The sequence below is a fragment of the Sus scrofa genome, chromosome 17 (assembly GCF_054392235.1).
Source record: "Sus scrofa isolate SSC_HxYL_T2T_F1_AM1 chromosome 17, Sscrofa_HxYL_maternal_Yorkshire_Landrace_v2.0, whole genome shotgun sequence".
Taxonomy (NCBI): domain Eukaryota; kingdom Metazoa; phylum Chordata; class Mammalia; order Artiodactyla; family Suidae; genus Sus; species Sus scrofa.
In genome coordinates, this window is record NC_139399.1 from 67,543,997 (window position 1) to 67,567,500 (window position 23,504).

Here is a 23,504-nt window from a genome sequence, read left to right on the forward strand (position 1 = left end):
GCTGCCCTTCTCCTAAACCAGCTATAAAACCACTGTGTGGGGGCGATGAGCAGCAAGCAGTGTGGACTGTTGACCAGGGAAGTCGAGGGGACACACAGAGTGAGCCCCACAGTGGCCGTCCAGCTTGCTGCCTGGAGCCTCTTCCCAGAGAGGGTGCAGGGAGGTGGCCCCCGAGCAGAGGGGTGGCCACATCTTCCACGAGGCAGATTGCAACATGGAAGCAGCTGGAGTTTGTAGGACAGGTCCTGGGGGCTGTGGGAAGAGGGCCCCAGAAGTTCCGGTGGACACTCAGCTGGCCGAGGGCTGGGTGTGTCTGGGAAGGTGGGATTCCCGGAGATTAAGCAGCGGTCACCTGTAGGAGTGAGGGAGGAAGGTGACGCCAGAAGCCAGGGATGCTGGGATCCGGCCCAGCCGGCGGAGAGACCTCGCTGAGCACCCGGACCATACGCTGAACCCCCAGAAAGGTCGGGCCTCGGGAGTAAGGAGCTGGCCGTGGAGTAGACGACCACGATCAAAACCGAAATAGACCTGCTGTCCTTGTGAACATGTTCTGGGCGCTAAGGACCAGGATGAATGAACAGATGGAGAATCTTAGCAGAGAACCAGAAAGCAGAAAAGAGGGCCAAATGCCGATTCTAGAATTAAAAAGCATAATGTCTGGAATGAAAAATCCACGGTGGGTTAAAGATGGCCCCACAGTGTCCCTGCTTGTGCTGGGACAGCTATCAGGGCTCTTGACACGGGGCCCCTGCAGCCAGGCGGGGGCATCCTTGCCCTGCCTCTTCTCTCTCGCGGCACCCACGCCTTCATCCTCCTCCTCCTCCTCCAAGCCTCGTGTGCCCCCCGCCCTGGCCCTCCCCTCCCTGGGTTCTAGGATGGCTGGTCTGGACATGCAGTTTCAGAGGGGGTGTGGCTGCATTGGCGCCATGGGGATACGCTTCTTTGCAGCTAAGGCTTTGTGCATCTCTGCAGTTTTGTCTTCAGGATAAATTCCAAAGTGTGACTAATTGAGAAAAAGATCTCGTGCTGTGTGTATTTTTAACTCCGGAGCCTCTCACTCAGCCTTCTGTTCCTCTTTACACGCGGTCCCCTGTGAGGGTCCCTCCCTCTTCCCAAGAGGGCACTCAAGCCTGTGGTTCTGGAAGCAGCGGCGCAGCGATGGTCCAGGGTGGACTGGGGCGAGGAGCACCTGTCTGCACCTAGAATACATGGCGACGTGGGCTCAGCGATGCTCCCACGTCCAGGGATGGAGCATTCATCCCACATGAGTATGGGGGTGTTCGTTTATGTGCAGGGAAGTCCAGGAAGGAGGGCAGTCCCTGAGGTTTTGGCTAAAAGAGCAAGAAGCAGCTTTAACCGGGACCCGCAGGTGATGGGATTACGCCACGTCCACTCTCGGGGATTATGTGCAGCCGTTGTTGGAAAGAGCTGGCTCCGGTCCGCTTTCGAAGCTCGTGAGTGAGCCAGCTCACCGCCCTGCTGGGCGTGGTGTGTTCCCTCGGTGCTGTAATTGGAAATGTCAGTTGTTAATGGCAGAGAAATAGGTCTGGAAGGAAATAGCCGGAACCTCAGGAGTGGTTTCCTTTGGGGGTGAGATGTGGGCGGGGAAAGGGGGTCTTTTCATCTCGATGCTGCTGCTGGGCATCCGTTGTCTGCACTGAGTGCATTGTTCCTGTAGCGGAGGCAGAGATCAAACCTCTCTGAGCCCGAAGGCAGCCACCTGGGGCTCTGCGCTCCCTGCACCTGGGACAGCTCCCACCTCGGGGAACTTAACCCCCTCTCTTCACGTTGCTGGCGAGGCAGGCGGGCAGATCCCGCCGCTGGGGCCAGTCTGCTCTGGTAGAGGGAGCCCCCGGTACATGGAAGAATGGTCTAATGACATGGTTTTTTTCCTTTTTAACGTTTGTTAATTTGGCAAATTACATCGACTGCTTCTCAAATGATAAACTGCCTTGCCTCCCAGTTGGTTGGGACTGTTACCATGTTTCTAAATTATTGGGCTCGATCTGCTACAATTTTATTTAGGGTGTTATGTCCACATTCACGAGGGCTCTTCATCTTCGGGATCTTCTCTGGTTTTGACATCACGGTAAATTCTAGCTTCATGACACGCGTTTTAACGTCTTTCCTTCTTTTCAATTTTCCGAAATCATTTGTATAGAATTGGAATTATTTACATCTTACATGCTTCATAGAATTCATCAGTGCATCCATCTTGCCCGGCTGGGGTTTTTTCTTTCGACGGGGGAAGCGTTTTTCAGTAGAAATTGTAATTCTTTAGTACAGATGGTTCTATTTCAGTTACATGTTTCTTCTAAAGTGAGTCTTGGAAGTTGATGTTGAATCACATGGAGATATGGCCCCTCCTTCCTGACACTGGTAGTGTGTGTGTGTGTGTGTGTGTGTGTGTGTGTGTGTGTGTGTGTGTGTGTGTGTGTGTTTCTTCCTCCCCTTCTCACCGTTGCCTCCTTACTTCCCCGGTGAGCCTGCCTGGAGTTTTATCTGTCTTACGACTGTCCTCCAAGTATTCACTTTTATTGCTCCTCTGTTTTCAGTTCCATCAGTTTCTACTCTGGTCTACATTTCTTCTCTTCTCCTTCGTTGGTTTTAATTCACTTTTTATTTTCTAGTTTCTTAAGATGGATTCTGAGGTCAGTGATTTGAGAGTCTTCTTTTTTTTCTCACATAGGCATTTGATGCTGTAAATTTTCCCTAACATCATTTTGATAAGCTGTATTTTTTTTTTCTTTTTCTTTTAGGGCTGCACCTGCAGCATGTGCAAGTTCCCAGGCTAGGGGTCAAATCAGAGCTACAGCTGCTGGCCTCCAGCACAGCCACAGCAACCCCAGAACCCAGCCACATCTGTGACCACAGCTCACAGCAACACTGGATCCTTAACCCACTGAGCAGCTCCAGGGATCGAACCCACATCCTCATAGATACTAATCAGTGTCGTTACCACTGAGCCACAGCAGGAACTCTATAAGCTGTATTTTTTTTTTTTTACCTCAAAATACTTTCTAATTTCCCTTTTGGTTTCTTCTTGGGATGGGGTGATTCGGAATTTAAAATTTTAGTTTCCAAATTATATGGGTATATTTCTAGAACTCTTTTGGTTATTGGTTTCCCATGTAATTCCACTCTGGTCGAAGAACATACTTGGTATGGCTCGAGTCCTGTTTAATTTATTGAGACTTGTTTTATGGCCTCGAGCATGGTCTGTCTTGGTAAATGTTGCATGTGTTCTTTTGTGGGTAGACAACACCCCACTAACTATTAATCGGACCACATCGCTCGGTAGTGTTGTTTCGGCTTCCTCAGCCTTGCACGTTTTCTGTCGTCGTATCAGTCACTTACGGAGAGGTCTGAAATCGCCAGCTGCAGCTCTCTCCGTCTGCTGCTTCTCTCCGTTCCGTGAGTTCTTCTTCTTGGATTCCATCATCTTCAGAGGTGTGTGAACACTTAGGGTTGTTCTGTCTTCCCGACGCAGGTGTCCCTCTGGCATTTGGAATGACCCTCTTTGTCCCCGAGAAGCATCTTTGCTCCGGAATCTACCTGGTCTGACACGGAAATACCACTTCCGCTTTCTCTTGATTCGTCACTCGTCTTGTACGTTTCATCGATGTGCTGCTTTTTATTTCGAGCGCATGCTTTTTAACAGCACACAGTCTGCTCTTGCTTTTTTGTCCATCCTGAGAACCCTGGCCTTCGGTTAAGATGCTCTGGCTGTTCACACTTCATGCGATCATGGATTTCATTAGGTTTAAGTCCAACCCTGTCCATGGCCTAGAAACTCACTAGAGGCAGCAAGCTGGGTGATCATAGGGCTCAACCTGTCCTGGCTCAAGGATCGTCATCCTTTCCAGTGTCATCAAAACTGTTGTCTCGTATATTTTGACTTTCGTTTGTTTTATTTGTGGGCGGGAAACTCAGCGTGTATCACTCTGTCTTCGTCAGAAGTAGACATCAAAGTCACCCCTTTTGCTTTGGAGCCAAGCTCTCAGAGCACGTCCCTTCTCTGGAAGGAGCTGTGTTCTGATGTGACGTGTCCCCAGGAGGGACTCTCTTCAGGTCCCAGCTCAGAGGCTGCTTCCTCCAGGAAGCCTTCCTTGATGGTGACCTCAAGCCCCCTTCCCCACGTGGCCTATTCGCTCTTCCCTGCTGTGTGCAATTCAGCAGACATTTCCCGAGTTTGTTCAGGGGAAGAATGAGCAAGGCAGAGTCTTCTCTATGGATGAGCTCATCAGATTTGTTTTCCTCCATCGCGCGAAAATGTTTCGAGCTTGGATAATGACTGCGGTTAGGGAAGAGCCGCACAAACAGACAATTAGGATGCGTTGGGAGGATGAGCAAGAGGAACACACATGACAAGTTTCAGATCATTCCAGGTGCTTGTTTTCACGTCTGCCTCCCTCCCCTGAGCGAGCTCAGCGGGGTGTGCCTCCTGGTTTCTGCTCTTGGGGGCCAGGTGTGTGACAGGCGCATTATAGATGGTGCCTTACTGAACTTAGCAGATCCGTGAGGTCACAGCCAAGGGTGGATGCCGGGGTCAGCCCTGGGTGTGCATATTGGCTCTGTCGCTTAACCTGTTGGCACTTCAGCAGGAAAAGAGGAGCTCAGTTGTGGGAAGGGCTGAGTTTGAGATGCCTCATGGGGACCCTAGGGGAGACCTCCTGAAGGGAGCAGAAGATGTGGTGCAGATTCAGGAGAGAGGACATGGCTAGAGAGGGAGATTCGGAGCCCGCAGCAGTGGACTTGTAGTGTCATGGGCTGGAGATCCCCTAGAAAGCAAGTGTGGACAGAGGGGTTTGAGAACTGAGTCCTGGGTGCACCCACATCCAGAGGGGAGGTGATGAAGAGCCAGCGGACGGCTGAGATGTGGCCATGGAGGTGGGAGGACGCTGGCCAGTGTGGTGCGTGGGGAGAGAGAAGGGAGCCTTTCACAAGGAAGAGCGTGGATGTTCTGAGTCCCACCCTTGCTGGTGGGTCGGCCTGGGTGGAGCCCGGGAGCCTGCCCCCCACTTGGTGAGGTGGAGCCCGAGCCCTGAGGTCAGCAGCTGTCTGGGCTGCGCTGGGTCCTGGGAGAAGAGCCAGCATTGCCCACCCTGCCTCCTGAGCCCTGTGCACTGGAAAATCTCTCCAGCATTGGCTGCACTTGAACTGGCTCTGCTAACATCAAGGTCTTCCTTTTAATTGACTGAATTTTTTGCCCTGTGCATTGCTTTTTATTGGCTTTTGCCGGGAAAGAACTCTCCGGTCTATTGAGCAAGACTGGTGTCAAGAAATATGAGGGTCCTGCGCCGTTACCGTTCTGGAGCAACGCCCCTGGGAGAGGGCCCTTCCCGCCGGGCCAGCTCTGGGTCAGACCCAAAGCAGGCAGCCTCGCAGTGGGGACCTGAGGGTTCCAGTGACAGGTCAGAGGCCTGTTCCCTTCCCTCTGGGGGCTTCCAGGCCCCTGGTCTTCATGAGAGAGCAGACTGCTTCAGCGCTGCCGCGGGGCTGGAGAGAGGGGCAGGCGGCTGGACGGAGCAACACCTTCTTACTGAAATTCAGCCTATTTTTTCTTGAGTAAATACTCCCTGTGCTGCAGCCCTGGGGTTATTTCACAGAGTTCTGCAAAATGATTTTGCAGTTTCCTTGTTGAATCGTGCAGTGACTTCTTCACCCTCACTCCACAAAGTTCCTTCTTTTTCTTTTCTGTTTTTTTGGTTTTTTTGGGCATCCTGCGGCATATGGAAGTTCCCGGGTCAGGGATCAGATCGGAGCCACAGCCACAGCAACGCCGCATCCTCAACCCACTGTGCCGGGCCCCATGGAACCTGCGTCCCAGCGCTGGAGACGCTGCCCATCCTGTTACACCACAGCGGGAATCCAGTTCGTTCTTTTTAAATAATTACTTTTTATCCAAGGAAACTGTGTTTATGATAAAAAAAATAAAGTACGGACAACCAAGCTTAATAAGTAAAATCAATTCCTGGCATTTCTGTTGCCAGTTTTGTAAGACTATATATTCTTACAATATGAGATGCAAGCACATATACAGGTATGCTGATATGCATCTTATACATCCTTCCTACAAGTTGCTTCTCTTAGCAACATGTCCTGAATGTCTTTTTGTCCCTCAGTGACGTATGCACCATCGTTCTTCTTAGTCCGCAATTCTCAGATGATACAGAATCACCTTCTGTGAACAAGGGCTGTCTTGTTGGCCGTTCCGGCTGTTTAATTTTTTCCTTTCATAAATAAGGCTGGATGAACATACTATGTGTTGGGGTGCTTGTCGCCTTTGTTTTGGGAGGCAGACTCTTAGAAGTGTGGTTTCTGGGCCCAAAGCATGTTTGGGGGGGCATCTGGGGAGAGGGCGGTCTGCTCCCTGCCCCTGGGGACAGGAAGTTTCCTGGCCCCCGTTTCTCAGCTTGTACCCATCCTGCCTGTGGTAGACGTGTGCTCTGGGTCACGTGCTCATTTAGGTTAATTCTGTCATGTGGGTAGAAGTGCCGTTCAAGTTCATGGAAAAGCCCTCATTTTAAGTTATTTGTCTGGAAATGTCCTTTTCTGGCTTTTAAGTAGCAAAATCTAGTAACCTGATGCCTCGGGAAGACTGACAGCCCAGGAGTTTTCTTTCTTTCTTTCTTTCTTTTTTTTTTTTTTTTGCTTTTTAGGGCTGAACCTGCAGCATATGGAAGTTCCCAGGCTGGAATCCATTTGGAACTGCAGCTGCCGGCCTACATCTCAGCCCACAGCAATGCCAGATCCCTGACCCCCTGAGCGAGACCCGGGATCGAACCCCATCCTCATGGACACTGGTCGGGTTTGTAGCTGCTGAGCCATGATGGGAGCACCCCAGGAGCTTTCAGTGTGGCCCTACTGGGTGCTCATGTTGTGGTCACAGAGGCTGGATTAATAAGCAGAGGAGAATTCCTTGCTCTGAGCCCAGAGGCTTCATGCGGGATGAATTCTCATTACCTCTGGAAGTCTCTGGTGGAAGGATCTTTCTCCGCTTAAGAACAAATATGATTAGAGTGTGTAAGGGCAAGCCTGAGACATTTGCAGTGGGCTTAAGGATGTTCTTTATCAAAAGCTAAAAAGATTAAACCACACCCAGTGTAGTGTTATGGTGACGCTATTACACACGTCCGAAAATGGCAATCCCTCTCGCCACACATCAGACCCTTGACATCCACAAGGGATTTGTCCCGAGAACTTCGAGAGCCCCACCCACTCCCAAACGCCGGCTTAGCTTCCCGTTTCCCCCAGAACATGCAGGAGAGACCAACTGAACAATGCATGTGGCTGCTTCAAGCTTTTTATGACTCTATAAACACAGCATTCTGATCGTTTAGAATGCTATTAAAACAAAATCAGGCTGGAGCCCTTGCTGAAATGGTTTTGGGGGTCACTATTTTTCTCTTTCTCTATAAAACACAGCAAACAGGTTCATCCAAGCCTCAGTTGAGTCCAACTGTTTTTTTTTTTTTTTTCCGGTCTTTTTGCCATTTCTTGGGCCGCTCCCACAGCATATGGAGGTTCCCAGGCTAGGGGTCGAATCGGAGCTTGTAGCCGCTGACCTACGCCAGAGCCACAGCAACACGGGATCTGAGCCGCGTCTGCAACCTACACCACAGCTCACGGCAACGCCGGATGGTTAACCCACTGAGCAAGGGCAGGGGTCGAACCCGCAACCTCATGGTTCCTGGTCAGATTCGTTAACCACTTTGCCACGATGGGAACTCCCCAAGTCCAACTGTTAATATCTTTATGGCAAATTCCTGCTCAACCGGCATGTTAGAGACATACTTCTTGCTGTGTATTCTGCATCTCACACAAATTGACTTTCTTGGGGAGTCATTTTTCTTAAGAAATGAAGTTTGCCTCCACCTGCGTGCATGGCCCTGTTGGGTGGTGGTTTGGGCCCCAAAATTTAAACCCAACCCCTAGTCAACCGGCAAAACCCCACACTGCAAAACCGCAACCGACCTTATACTTTGGAGTTTCTCGCCAGTTGTCATCTGCACTTGGTGGCGGGGTTGTCGGGGGGGCACGTCGGGACTCCCTCATTCAGAAAACTCAGAGCCATCTCCTGGCACCCTGGAGAATGACCCTCCTCTGCCCGCGAATGCAGCCAACCCCCATTTCTGCTCAAACCAATGTAAGCATCGTTCCTTGAGATCTTACACGCGCCCTGATGTCCCTTGGCTGATTCTGGGCGTGTGGAGAGATGAGGTCAATGTCAGCCTCACCATATTCCTTGATAACCTGCAATGTCAGCACTGTTCCTGGACCAGCAGAACAGACTCTTGTTGGACTCAAAGGCTAGTGGAGGAGACGAATGATCAACTGGCGAGGGAGAAAGAGACCAGATGAGGGGAGAATTCGTAGGGCGGGTGATGGTGACTGGAGAATCGCTTGGGCTGTTGAGAACAGGGTTCAAGGCCAGCGGCGGGGCTCAGGAGGTGGCCAGCCCCGGTGGTGCAAACGGAGCAGGGTGGCGGGCGATAGAAAGACACGGTGCTGAGATCCTGAGTTGGGATGTTCCAGGCGCGAAAGGAGACCCGCATGGCCGGGGGGTGGGGGGCAGTGGGGGGAGGCGGGAGGGAGGGTCGGGGGGAGGGCCGCTATGGGTAAAGTTAACTGTAATTTTTGATCTGAACGTGGACACTTTTGAAAGAAAAATGGACCTATTGATAGTCACCCTGGGCAATAGGTGCCAACCAGGTCTGTCCCTGGAGACCCCAGATGCATAATTGATCCCCCACCCGTGGCAGGCGTGGCTGCGGGTGGGGGGCTTTAGGAAGGCAGGCGCATTGCCCACCATTCGCTGGAGGCACCACAGCTGCTGGACCTGCCCCTGGCGTTCAGGTCCAGATTCTGTCCTGCAGCGGGGGGTGGGGGGCTACACTGACAGCCAGCGCCTCACTGACACCTGTTTTCTCTCTGCCTCTGAACGGCTCTCTTAGGAACCCTGCCGAGGAAATGCAAGAAGGAGCTGTTGGCAGTGAAGCTGAGGAACCGGCCCAGCAAGCAGGAACTAGAAGACAGAAACATCTTCCCCAGGAGGACGGACGAGGAGAGGCAGGAAATCCGGCAGCAGATTGAACTGAAGCTCTCCAAGTAAGTAGCCTGTGTAGACACGGGCAGAGGCTGAGGCCAGACCCCTCTGCCACCACACCCTTCCCGCCCCGCGACGTCCCCCGCCCGCCATCACCACTGTCAGTGCTGGGGACCAGACGGTTCTTCGCTGTGGCCCCGGTCCAGGGCGCTGTCGGATGCTGGGCAGCCTCCCTGGCCTCCGCACCTTACGTCCCCTGTGACAGCCTACGCTGTCCCCAGACATGGATGAAAGCCCCTGGGGGCCAGTGGGAAAGCAGTGGACACAGAAATCTCATAAGGCCTGCGTTTGGGCCAAGCCCCGGGGCTGCCGGTGCTGCTGATCTCTGGCCGCACTTGGAGGAACGGATCTCCCGGGCTTGGCGCTGCTGCTGTCTGGGTGACTCTGTGATTGGGTGGCCTGTGCGAGGCGGGATATTTAGCAGCGTCTCTGGCCTCTACCCTGGAGATGCTCATCCCCCCCCAGCTGTGACAACCAAGTGTATCGTAATTGCCAAGTGTCCCCTGGGGTGGGGGTGGGCCCGTGGCCTTACCTCCCCGGGTCTTAGTTTTCTCATCTATAAAGCGCTCCGGTCGTTGTGAGTTTGGGGGGGATTCGGTAAGGAAGGCACATTGCAGGGCTCTGGCGCACAGTAGGGGTGCAGGAACCCCCAGGGCTGGTGGTGGCTGGGGAGGCCCAGGGCCGGTCCTTGCAGCCCCTCCTCCTGCCTCGGCTCGGCTCGGCTCGCGTGGTGAGGGTGCCCACGGCCCAGACGGCTGTCAAGGTGCCTGTGGTTACCTGTGGCTTTGAACCCAGAACAGGCCTCCCCCCAGACCTGGGTCAGACTCGGGCGGGGCAGGATTTGAATGAATCCCCTGATTTCCACGGGGTTGGGGACCTTCTCCCTTTGGACCTTCTTAGCCCGATGGCAGTGAGATTGTCGGACCCACCAAGCACTTATCCCCCTGCATCTGGTCCCTCAACAAAGGCTGATTTTACTCGCATGAGGAGCGGGCGCCGAGGCGCTGCTGGAGATAGGCTGCGGAGAGCGAGGCTGACCGCGCCTGAGAGCGCGGGTTCCGGGAGAGCAGGCTCAGACCTCTTCTGTGCGGCTGGTACCCACTCTGGGGCTCGGTACAGATGAGATGCTGGAACACAGGCAGCACAGCCGGGGGCAGTAGGAAGGGCAGGGCCAAGGAAGCCAGCACAGTACTGGGGCCCCAGCACGGAGGTCAGGCCCTGCCACAGGCGTGACCTCTCAGAGCTCCCCTGCAGAAAAGGCTGGGGACAAGCATTTCCTAAAGGGATGTCCCACCTAGTGTGACGTCTGCCGTCAGGGTGAACGGGCTCTCCATGGTCAAGGGAGTTAGGGAAACCATCACACAAGCAGTTTATTTGCTGCTGGACTTGTCAGAACCTTTAATGTGATTAAACCCCCATGGTTCTGCAAGAGGGGGTGCGGGACTTTGTCCTGTAACTGTGAGATCTTTCCTCCTCGGGCACCTCGGGTACCTTGGGGCCCCTTTGGGGAGGTGCCACTGTAGTCGCAAAGGTGTGGGGGGAACCTGAGGGTGCTGGGATCGCCCACTTTGCAGCCACGTGGGGTGTGTCACACCTGGCGTTGGCCCCTGGCCCCCACTACACCTGGAGGGGTCCTTGGTGGGCTGTGGGGTGTCTGTATGGACCCCTGTGGCCAGACCTCGCCCACACTGGGCAGGATGGTGCTTGGATTTCTCAGGGAGTTGCTGGTGCAGTGCAAGGAGTGTGTGACCTTGGGCCAGGGGAGATGACGGGCAGCATCTCAACGTCCTAGGGTGACGTGGGGGACTCGGTGCCACCACCACAATCAGGACTATGATGGCTGATGCTTCAAGGTGGCCCTGTCAGCCTCTGCCTGTGAGCAGGGCCCCCAGTTCTGGTCTGGACCACAGGCTGCCGTGATGGCTTCTGGCCAGGGTGGGACAGGACCCCCGGAGTGCAGTCCCAGCACTGGCTGACGACTGGTAGCGCCTGCCTCTCTCTGGACCCCCAGATCCGGCATGAAAAGTGAAGAACAGGAGAATCAGTGCTTCCCCAACAGTAGTCACTGCGGAGGTACCAAGAAGAAGCTATAGGGTCTATAGAGCCCCAGGGACCCAATAACGTTCATTTTCCTAAGTCAGCATTGCCTTGTGTTCAGTCATCCAAATCCATGGTCATCCTGGGTCTGATGCTCTTAGTTTTTTGTTGTTGTTGTTTTTTAAATAAAGAAGAAGAGCTGGTCTTCTTGTCTGTCCACCTGGGTATTCTGAAGCTCAAAGGAAAAGCCACAGGGAAAGGGGGCATCGTTAATAAAGCTTCCTGCCTACCTGCTGGAGTCATGATGGATGGTCTGTTTGGATCCTCTCTGTCACCTCCACCTCTTTGTAAACTTCCCCTTTCTTTTCACTGGTACACAGGCCATCTGCTGAATAACAGTGACATGCCAGGACACTAGGGCTCACAACATTTGTGTATGCTTCAGGCATGGCTTGATCCAGGTGCTGTACATGGCATTGACTGGAATTTCTCTATTGCTGTTTCTGGACTCTGCTTTGCTCTGTATGGATTCACTCTCTTGACTGTCCCATTCCACGTCCTTGCCTGGGAAGCTCCAGGCTTACATAGGAGCAGCAGAAAGATAAGTACTCTTTCCTCCTCAGGAAAAGCTCCAGGATCGAGTCTGATTCAATTGCCCGGGGGCAGGCACCCAGTCCTTAATCAATCACCTTGGCCCAAGGGGATGCAAGGGGCTGTTGGCCAAGTTTGGATCACATGCTGGTCCCTAAGCCCATCCCATGGCCAAGGGGATGTGCTGGCCCTCCAGGCTTAGTGTCTTACGGTATCCTTGTTGTCATCAGGTGGCTGGCATATGCCTTCCCCAGAGGCTGGGTTCTCTGTCTCTTGTTTCTAGTGAGATTGAAGTTCCTTTTTCTTTTTTTTTTTTAATTTTTATTTTGACTTCTAGGGCCGCACCTGTGGCTTATGGGAGTTCCCTGGTTAGGGGTCGAATCAGAGCTGCAGCTGCCAGCCTACACCACCGCCACAGCAGCACAGGATCTGAGCCACATCTGTGACCTACACTGCAGCTTGCACCAATGCAGGATCCTTAACCCACTGAGCAAGGCCAGGGATCGAACCCGCAACCTCATGGTTCCTAGCTGGATTTGTTAACCACTGCGCCACGACGGGAACTCCTCTTTTTCTGCGTTTATTTCTTTTTGGTTTCTTCTGTTCTTTTTATATACTTTACCTGGTTCTTCTTTCTCGTGATGATTTTAGGAGTTTACTCTGGAAATTGCAGCTTCCAGTCCTTTCCAGTCTGTGCGATTCCCCTCTCCTCTGTCTTCTGGGCTCAGTACTGTCAGGTGCTTCTGGCTTTCCTTTGCAGTGCAAGTGGTTTCATTGTTAAGTTCATCAGGTTGTCAATCAGATACTTCAGGTGTCCCCAGACTTTTCCTGTGAAAGGCCAGAGACTGAATATTTCCGGCTCTGGGGACTCCACTGCGTCTGCTATGACCACACAACTCTGTTGTTGCCCTGACGCAGCCAAAGCCAACACGTGGTGAGTGGGTACAGCTGTGAAACCATACGAACACGAGCAGCGGCCCAATGGTGACAAAATTTCACAGCCCCGATGTGCTATGGTTCACACTATTTGTTCGTGTTTTAAAACATCTTTCCCTGTCCAGAAGCCAAAAAAAAACCTTACTTTTACCTGCATTACTTTTGCAGTTATCTTCTAACCATGCCGGTCGAGAATGGTTTTCTATTTGCTAAACAAACCAAGTTCTCTTTCAAAATAGAATATTGAGTGAACTAAAGAAAAATTAGGAATTCCCGTTGTGGCTCAGCGGACACAAATCTGGCTAGCATCCATGAGGATGCAGGTCTGATCCCTGGCCTCGCTCAGTGAGTTAAAGGATCCGGGGTGGCCGTGAGCTGTGGTGTGTGTAGGTCACAGGCTCAACTCGAATCTGGTAATGCTGTGGCTGTGGTGTAGGCCGGCAGCTGCAGCTCGGATTTGACCCCTAGTCTGGGAACCTCCATATGCCGTGGGCGTGGCCCTAAAATGAAAGAAAAACATTGTAGTACATGTGATTCAAGAAAAACAAAATTATCCCCATGACGCTTGATATCAGACAACTCTGGGGACCACACCCTGCCTCCCAGGGCAGAGGGAGGTGGGCGAAGGTGGGGTGACCGGAAGCCACGGCCGAGGGTCTCCCAGGGCCCCTCATGAAGAGGTTCCCAGAGCACAGACCCCTGGTCTGGATTTCCTCCATCACTCACTGAGTCTGTAACTAATTTTAAACCCTGGGCTGGAACGTGGTGGCTCCTTGGACGTGTGTCATCGTGTTGAAAAGCGGAAACGTATCCCCAGAATCAGGCACGGAGAGTTCCGTGGTTGGGAAATCGCGTCCCAGGATGGCAGTTTGTTTCCCTGCAGACGAGGCTTAATTGGATCCTTTGTCTTTGCTTTGCCTCCTTTCAGAGATTCTTCTGCCATCACTTGCTGAATAATTCAGCCTCTGGTTGCCATGGTGACGCACCATCCACCGTATCCTCAAATGCAGTTGGCGTTTTTGGTTTGTTTATTTTTTTAATCTCCAGACCTTTACTGTTTGTCTTTGGGGCGCCTCTAGGGCTTTTCTGCCGCAGGGGTCACAGGGTCCCCTGAGTCTTTGTGCTGGCCCTGCGGATTCATGTGCCGGTGGAGTCAGCGTGGCGGACTATAGCCCCCGGTGACTGTCGCCGCCTTTCTGTACAGGAGCCCAACTCACCTTTACCGCCCGTGGAGATGTACCTACAGAGTGTTACTGACCTAAGGTTCTGTGCCTGGAAAATTACTGGAACACTCCCAACCGACTGTGCGCCCACCACTCAAGGGAAACCCATAAGGATGTCTGACAGCTTTCTTCTTGTTGTTATTAAGGGTTTCAAGGGTCCAGCATTATAATTCAGCATCTGAGTGCACTGCAAAGGGATCAGATGACAGCTTTTACTTTTAAGTGCAGAGCTCGGGCGGTAGCAGTAAGTTTTGCTTCCTTTCCTTTGTGTCATCTTCACAGGCACCGATAGAGTAGGTGTTGTCATTGTCTCTGGTTATACGGACGAGAAAACGAAGGCTTGATGAGACAGGGTAAGGAACTTGCCCAGGATCACACAGCTCACGGACTGGGAATCAGGCCGCGGGCGGTCCCCGAGAGCACCAGGCGGGGCCGCAGGTGCAGGGGGTCCTGGGAGGTGGCCTCCGTGCCTGGCGTATCTGAGTCTCTGCTTTGCATTTTCTCTTCTTGGTGTGGCTTCCATCAGGGCGCAGTCAGGCCTCCGGCCAACACTCTGGGCCTCAGAGCGAAATACCTCACGTCTTTAACCCTGTAGTTAGGGAAAACATCCAGAGAGGGGCCGTCGGCCGGCCACGGGCTTTGGGGAAATGTAGACGGGCGGGTTCGAATCCCAGCCTTTCCGTCACAGCCCTGTGGGCTTGGGCCAGCACCGCCACCTCTGAATCTCGCCCTGGCCCGGACACCGTGCTTGGCAGCACCTTCCTCCCAGGGCCCTTTGGAAGGTTCCAGGTCAGTCCCTGCACGACAGGTAGAAGTGCATCCCCACAGGAGGTGCTCAGAGGGGCAGAGCAGCTGCTGTATGGTCCCTTGTCACCTGAGCAGGGGCGCAGGCCGCCCAGCAGGCCAGGCTAGGTCAGTGAGCTGCGCCTGGAGGGCCAAGGAGTGTAAGCATAGCTGTTAATGATGATACGTTGTGCTTATCCGTGACCGTGGTGTCATCTGCCTGGAGACAGTGGAGGGATGCACGAACCTTCTATTAAATCTCCCTTGGGTGCCCCCTGCCCGGGGACGACATCGTGGAAGCTGATTAATGCTCAGCGGTGGTGTCCTCCAGGAGCTGGGAGCTGGCATATGTTAAATGATTCTCTAGCTGGTCCTTTCGTACAGGGTGTTCTGCTGCATCCAGAACAGGCTGCCACCATTCAGGGCTCCAGGAAAACACAAATTCCTAGGGGGGAAAAAAAAAAAAGGTTGTGTGCTGCTGCTCCCATCCCCCGTGCTTGCTTTGGAATCTGCAGAATCTTGAGGAGAAGGCTCGATGCCTCTGAGCATGGGGTGGAGGCTGACATGCCTTATAAGCACAGGGCTGGCTGGCTGGACCGAGCCTTAGTCTGGTACTTTCTTTCAGCTGAAGTCCCAGGAAAACCGGGGCCGAGAGCAGGGTCTCCGTTCTGCGGATGCAGAGTTTTGAAAAATACAGAAACCTTAGTTGGCCTGGGCTTTGCAGGAAAAAAAAGTGACTCAGTTGCTAGAAAGGAAGCCACTGCTTTAGGAAGTTTTGAGCCTTCATTGCACAGCGTGGAAGATTGCCTCATAACAGATTCCGATAAATAATTCGCCAATTTCCCTATTCCCGACCTGCAGTGCTGGGTAGGAGCCCAGCTTATCCTGGGTGGCTGGAATCCAACCTTGTAGGCATCATCTAAGAGGGACAGAAAAGCGAAGTTATTAAAAATGGTCGCTGCTAACATTTATTTCATGCCTTCTGGGTACCAGCTTCCTGCTATGTGCTCTGTGCATCTTACCTCCTCGGGGCTTTTCGAGAGCCCTCCAGGGTGGATGCTCTTAACGGTGGGGCCGGGGGTAGCTGCTCATTTGAACCACACCACTTCCCACACCTGAGTGCCCATCCAGATCACCAGGGAGCGTGAAAACACAGATTCCCAGACCATGCGCCAATCCCGTGAATAGGAATCTGTATTTTAACAGAACCCTTCTCTCCTGTGTCACTGCTGCCTCCTGTCCCCTTCTTCATGACCTGTCTTCTGAGCCTCAGGATCAAAACAAACTATTTCTGTGGAACAGATGCCACAGAATAGTTAGCGTCTTAAGGAGAATGCACGTTTGGTAGTTAAGTGTGTTTCTGATTTTGCCTTGCCCACCAGGAAGCTCAGAGCCAAGTGTACCTCTACCTGTTGCAGCTGGGTTGTGTCATTTGGGCTGTGTGTCTGTGTTTGACCTTCTGTTGTACGACCTTGGCCTTCATTTCCTCAACTCTTTTCTTTTTTTGGAAAGAGGAAGTCTCATATTTATTGATCATGCCACGTAATAATTCTTTCACTTACGTTGCATTCCATAGTGTAGCTCTCCGGAAGCTCTGGTAGTATTCTTTTTGTAAATTGAAGTATAGTTGATTTACCACATTGTGTTAATTTTCGGTGTACAGCCTGGTGATTCTGTATTTTTGCAGATCATACTCCATTATAGGTTGTTACAAGATAGTGGGGATAATTCCCTGTGCCACACAGTAGGTCCTTGCAGTTTATCTGCTTTATGTATATATTAGTGTGTATCTGTGAACCCCCCAATTTGTCTCTGCCCTTCTCCCTCTCCCCCTTTGGTAACCACAAGTTTGTTTTCTATGTCTGGGAGTCTGTTTCTGCTTTGTAAATACAGTCATTTCTATTATTTTTTACTTCTTATTTATTTTTATTTATTACTATTATTATTATTTTGTCTTTCTAAGGCTGTACCAGCAGCATATGGAAGTTCCCAGGCTAGGAGTCGAATTGGGGCTGTAGCCACCGGCCTACCCCACAGCCACAGCAATGGCAGTTCTGAGCCGCATCTGCGACCTACACCACAGCTCACAGCAACACCGGATCCTTAACCCACTGAGCAAGGCTAGGGACCGAACCTGCGTCCTCACGGATACTGGTCAGATTCATTGACTGAGCCACGATGGGAACTTCTGTATTATTTTCTAGATTCCACATATAAGTGGTATCATATAGTGCTTGTCTTTCTCTCTCTGACTTATTTCACTAAGCATTAATAATCTCTAGAAGTTCCCGTCGTGGAGCAGTGGTTAACGAATCCGACTAGGAACCATGAGGTTGCGGGTTCGATCTCTGCCCTTGCTCAGTGGGTTAAGGATCCGGCATTGCCGTGAGCTGTGGTGTAGGTTGCAGATGCGGCTCAGATCCCGCGTTGCTGTGGCTGTGATGTAGGCGGGTGGCTACAGCTCTGATTGGACCCCTAGCCTGGGAACCTCCATATGCCGTGAGAGCGGCCCAAGAAATGGCAAAAAGACAAAAAAATTAAAAAATTAAAAAATCTCTAGGTCCATCTACACTGCTGCCAATGTCAGTACTTCATTCTTTTTATGGCTGAATAATACTCCAGAGTGTGTGTGTGTGTGTGTGTGTGTGGACACATCACATCTTACGTCTTCTCAAGCCATTTATCTGTTGATGGACAAGTAGGTTGCTTCCCAGTCTTGTGTCATGTATCTTTTTGAATTGGAGTTTTTGCCACATGCCCAGGAGTAGGAATGCTGGATCATATGGTAGTTCTCTTTTTTGTTTTTTAAGAGACCTCTGTACTGTTCATAGTGGCTGCACCAATTTACATTCCCACCAACAGAGTAGGAGGGTCCCCTTTTCTCCACGCCCTCTCTAATACTGATTGTTTGTGGACTTTTAATTAATGGCCATTCGGACTGGTGTGAGGTGATACCTCATTGTGGTTTTGATTTGCGTTTCTCTAAAAATTAGCAGTGTTCGAGAGTTCCTGCCGTGGCTCAGTGGTAACGAACCCGACTAGCATCCATGAGAACACAGATTTGATCCCTGGCCTCACTCAGTGGGTTCCGGACCTGGTATTGCCGTGAGCTGTGGTATAGGTTGCAGATGTGGCTTGGATCTGGCATGGCCGTGGCTGTGGTGTAGACCAGCAGCTGCAGCTCCAATTTGACCCCTAGCCTAGGAACCTCCATATGCCGTGGGCATGGTGCTCAAAAGACCAACAAAAATCGAATAAAAACAGCAACATCAAGCATCTTCTCATGTGCCTGTTGCCCATCTGCACGTCGTCTTTGGAGAAAGTCTATTGACGTCTTCCGCCCATTTTTTGGTTGGGTTGTTTGATTTTTTTGATATTGAGTTGTATGAGCTGTTGGTATAGTTTGGGTGTTAACTCCCTGTCAGCCGTATCATTTGCAAATATTTCTTCCAGTTCTGTGTGTTGTCTTCTCATTTTGTTGATGGTTTCCTTTGCTGTGCCAACGATTTTAATTAGGTCCCATTTGTTTCTTTCTGCCTTTATTCCTTTTGCCTTAGGAGACAGACCCAAGAAAATAGTGCTATGACGTATATCTAAGAGGGTTCTGCTTACATTCTCTTCTAGGAGTTTTATGGTTTCAGGTCTTAAAATTAGGCCTTTACACCATTTTGAGTTTATTTTTGTATACGTCCAGTGAGGGAGTGTTCTAATCTCCTTAACTTACAAGTGGCTGTCCAGTTTTCCCAGCACCACTTGCTGAAAATGCTCTTTTCCCTATTGTGTATTCTTGCCTCCTTTGTCATAGATTAATTGACTTTAGGGGGTCAGTTTGTTTCTGGGCTCTCACTTCTATTCCATTGACCTATGTGCCAGTGCCATACTGGTTCTATTACTGTAGCTTTGTAGTATAGTCTGAAGTCTAGCAGGTTATGCCTCCAGGTTGGTTCTTTTTGCTTGGGATTGCTTTAATTTGTTCAACTCTTAATTTTGTCTTTGCAATACATCATTTCAAATCCATTTCTAGATGTTAACTTTAAAAATGTGAGTAGCCATTCCTGTGGTGGCTCAGCAGGTTAAGAACCCGACTGGCATCCCTGAAGATGCGGGTTGATCCTTGGTCTCACTCAGTGGATGAAGGATCCGGCATTGCCGTGAGCTGTGGTGTAGGTGGCAGATGCAACCTGGATCTGGCATTGCTGTGGCTGTAATGTAGGCAGCTCCGATTTGACCCCTAGCCTGGGAACTTTCATATGCTGTGGGTGTGGACCTAAAAAGACAAAAAAAAAAATGTGAGTAAATATATATATATATATATTTTAATGGAGCCCCTCTTCACACACCTGAGCGATTTCGCCACCTCACATCATGTCAGAAGGGCTTTCTCTGCTTCCACGAAGTATTTGAATGTTGGTTTTTAACAGTGGCCTGGTGTGTAGGGAGTGGACAGACATTCTATAGCTTTGCTTCTCCCTCCCTCAATCAGCAGACTTTTAGTCCTGCTGCAAAATCTTTACTTTTAAAATCAAACTACATGCAATGCTTATTTCCATGCATCAGTGGGTTTTTTCCTTTCTGTGGATTATTTATATGAGCCACAGTTCCAAAATGCAAAAAAGAAGAGGAAGAAAAATGCACTGAATTAGACAATGTCATCATTCAAGAATGAAGCCCAGTGTTCAGCAGAAACCGGCAGATCACTGGGCAAAAACAGCCTGGAATTCCTGGTGCAAGAGGAAGGGGGCGAAATTTCTAAACAAATATATGAAAATAATTCAACTTCACTGGTAAGTGCAGGTATTAAGAATTCATAGTAACAGGAGTTCCCGTTGTGGCTCAGCAGTAACGAACCTGACTGGTATCCATGAGGATGCAGGTTCGATCCCTGGCCTCCCTCAGTGGGTTAAGGATCCGGTGTTGCCGTGAGCTGTGGTATAAGGCGCAGATGTGGCTCAGATTCCATGTGGCTGTGGCGTAGGCCGGCAGCTGTATCTCCAGTGAGACCCCTAGCCTGGGGACCTCCGTATGCTATGGGTGCGGCCCTAAAAAGACAGAAAGAAAAAAAAGAATTCGTAGTAACAGGGAACTTTTCATCCCCCATTAAAAATGACAATAAAACTTTTAATTATTAATTTTTCCTTATACGTCACTAATATAAATACTGATAATGGACTGAAAACACCCTGCCCTGGCGGGTGGTGCTTTACCTGCCATCCTCTGCTGGCAGCCAGGTGACTCAAAATAATGGGACAGAGGAAGAGCCAGGATGACAGTCTGCACAGATTAACCAACCCTTTTTTGCGCTTCTGGGAGTTATGCTATGGAATTTAGAGGAAGGTCAGTGTTGTGATGGTAACACAGAGCCCAGCGGTGGACTTTGCTCGTGCACGGTCGGCAGCTTCTGCTTGGCGGAGGGGGGTGGCGGCCAGGCCACTTGGGGAACAGACACGGATGCCCCTGTTAACTTTGCGAGCCTCCCCGGTTCTTTGCTTTCGGGACCTCGTGGAGAGATGGGAAGTCCTGTCAGTATCAGATGGTACCTGGGCTGCTTCTGCCCGGAGATGCTGTTCTCGACACATCACACCCACCCAGCCGATGAGGTCGACAGCCTTTCACCCAATTGGAGGTGAGGCCGTGGGAACCACTGCAAATGCCTTGGCGCAAGGCACCCACTGCTGAGTGGGTCGGGATCCAGCACTGCCCTGGAGCAGGGTCCCCGGAGCAGGTTGATCTGGGCCTGGCCGGGCTGCGTGGCCCTGGGAAGGTCCTTAACTGCCTGTCTCCTCCCAGCTCCCCTGGGGGGGCACCTTTGAGCACCTGCCCCTCTGAGCCTCTGCCAGTGGCCCCAGTGCTGTCGCCCACTCGACCTTTGCCTGTGCCCCCCCATCACTCATGGCCTCGTGGGGACAAGGCCTTGCTGTGGTGGGGTCTCAGCCCTGCGACCCCTTTAGTGTCTGTGGGGGGAAGGGTCAGGACACAGCGTGACAGCCAAGAGCCTCCATCCCTGGCTGGGCTGTCGGTGGGGCAGGTCTGTTTTGAGTCCTGCGGATGGAATATGCTGAGACTGTTTCCGGAGAAGCTGTCACTCGGGCTGTGAAGGGGACGTGGCGCTGGGCTAGCTGGGGGTGGGTTTGGTCCCTCTGGGCCTTTGTTCTGCGGCACATTTGTACCCAAACCTGTGCAGACAATGGCTCTCACTTTTCAGAAGTGTCCTTTGGCCAAGTTCAGGCCAGTTGAGGTGGGGAGCCAGCTTCCGACGCCAGGTTTCGTGACACTGTGAATTGCAGCAGTGAATCGTGAAGGTTGACCCTGACCTCTGGCGGGGACCCAGCTGCTCGTGTCTCCAGCCTGTTGCTGCGTTGGTCAGGGACGGTCCTCCTCCCCGCTTTGCAGAGGAGGGGGCCGGGCGGTGAAGCGGGGTCCCAGCGTCTGTTAGGAGCCTCCAGACCATGGGTTCCAGGGCCCCCCCGCTCCCCTGCCGAGGAGCATCCTGTGCTCATCTTGCACACAGGGGCAGAGGGCACATGATGAGCTACAGCCCAATCTGATGTCTTTCTTTCTTTCTTTTTAGATTATAGGACTTCGGTTGACTCAGATTGTTGTGTTGGTTTCAGGTGCACAGCAAAGTGAATCAGTTATATACACCCATGGATCCATTCTTTTTTCAGATTCTTTCCCCACATTGGTTATTACAGAATATTGAAGAGAGTTCCCTGTGCTGTACAGCAGGTCCTCATTGGTTACCTATTTTATATATTGTAGCATGTAAATCGTTAATCCCAAACTCCTACTTTAGCCCTGTCCCTGTGTTCCCCTTTGGTAAGCAAAAGTTTGCTTTCGAAATCTGTGAGTCTGTTTCTGTTTGGTAAATAAGCTCTTTTGTATCATTTTTAAAATTAGATCCCACATATAGGTGATATCATGTGGTGTTTGTCTTTCTGTGACTGATGGACTTCACTTAGTATGAGAGTCTCTAGTTCCATCCAGGTTGCTGCAAATGGCATTATTGTGTTCTTTTTTATGGCTGAGTAGTATTCCATTGGGTATATGTACCACATCTTCTTCATCGACTCCTCTGTCAATGGACATTTCAGTTGCTCCATGTCTTGGCTCTTGTGAATAGTGCTGAAAGGAGCATCGGGGCGTCAGTCCAGTTTCTGGTGCTTCAGAACTAACTAGAAGGTAACCTCTACATCCTTCACTGGTTCTTTGTCTGCTGCAGCATGGGCAGCCCTAGAGCCTTCCCTCTGTGTTCTGCATCTTGTGGGGCCTTGTAAGCGCAGCACGGCCCCCACCCCCACCCCCGATGCCCACGTTGCAGCCTCTGAGGACGCAGCACATGGCACCCCTAAATCAGGGCTGGCACAGCTGCTGCCGACTGTGCTCGGGTAATAACAGCTATTACCGCCACCCTTAGAATTCCTTGGAGATACTGCCTCCTTCCTACCCCACGTCTTGTGCACGGTTGCTGTGACACAAGGCAATGCTGTAAACGACTTTCCGGGAAGGTCGTGACTGCAGGAGAGCAGCCGGCTTCCTCTGTGCCCCCTGGGGGCACAGCCCCCAGTCACAGACTTCCCTTCCTGTGGGAGCACAGGGGCTGGGGGTTGGGGAGTGGCGGTGCATCTAGATCACCCGCTGTGCCTGATAAAATACGCACCAAAGTAAATACAAACCAGACGCAGAAGTGGAGGGCTCGGGAGGGAGGGTTAATCCAGCAGGAGGGAGGCCGAGCTGGGGGTGCAGGCCGCACAGGGGGTGCCATGGAGCACGGTTTGGACGGCTGGCCTCACAGGTGGCAGTGCAGGTGTCAGGCTGGAGTGCAAGGATGTCCCAGACAGAGGGGCCACAAGAGCCTACCACGGCCTGCCCTGCATTGCCCCTCAGAGAACAAGGCGGGGCTGAGAAGGGCGGCCTGGGAGGCGGGTGGGCTCCGCAGGGCCGGGTGCTGGGCTCTCCCTGCTCTCCATCCGCACTCAGCTGCCTCTGGTCATTCAGGGCTCAGCTCGTGTCACCTCGGCAGAAGGGCCTTCCTCGATGCCCCTGTCCTCCCCAGGGGCCTGGCCTCACACCAGCTCCCTCTGCATCTCGTCATCCCCTGCTGTCTGCGTGACACTTTCTGCTGCCTGAGGTCACCCTTTTGGATCCCTTTCTGTGCCTCGTCAGGGTCTGTCTGCTGCTAGAGCCTGCCTGTGTCCTTCATCCGATGTGCCCTGGTGCCGTTTATTCCCATTTTTGAGCAGCCGCTTGAGAAATAGGCCTAAATGGTGAATAGACATGTCTGGCCTCTACTGAGAAGCAGCGAGGGTCCCTGGAGGGGTCATGCGCAGGGGCGTGGCAGAGGGGGGCCACCCGGCCTGCACGTGGGGGCTCAGGTGGGGACCTGCTGGGGGCAGGTGACAGTGGACTTGGAAGTGCTGCAGGAAAGGCATGTCATCAGGTGGCCCTGAGGCTGGAGAGGGTGGACTCGGCCGCTGGGGGAGGACGAGGAGCAGGACCCCCGGGTGAGGACTTGAGGAGGTGGCCTGGTCGGGCGGAGCCGGTATGCTGGGCACAGGGGAGGGGGCTCAGGAGGAAGGGAGGGAGGCGTGCGCGGAAGCTTCTGTGTCCAGACCCTTGTTGGCGTGTCTCTGGCACATCCACGACTCTGGCGCCGTTAGCGGCGGTCCGATCCACAAACGGGGCGCGCGTCGACTGCGTGGAGGATGGCAGATACAGGCAGTGCCGGCTCAAGACCAAAGGCAGTGAAGACCCAGCATGGAGTTTTACGGGGTCCTGTGGGTCCTTTTATCATGGGGTCATTTCCTACCCCAGTGTTCTCCCTCGGA

At 52.1% G+C, this 23,504-nt stretch overlaps 1 protein-coding gene across 5 annotated transcripts in view; it reads left to right on the forward strand.

Annotated features, from left to right (window-relative positions):
* Nucleotides 1-23,504, forward strand: part of PHACTR3 (phosphatase and actin regulator 3) — a 236,223-nt gene that overhangs the window by 184,935 nt on the left and 27,784 nt on the right. For all 5 annotated transcript variants that reach the window (XM_085002521.1, XM_005673064.4, NM_001110176.1 and 2 more), the window contains 1 exon segment: nt 8,958-9,111. In XM_085002521.1, the coding sequence (XP_084858647.1) occupies nt 8,958-9,111 (154 nt within the window).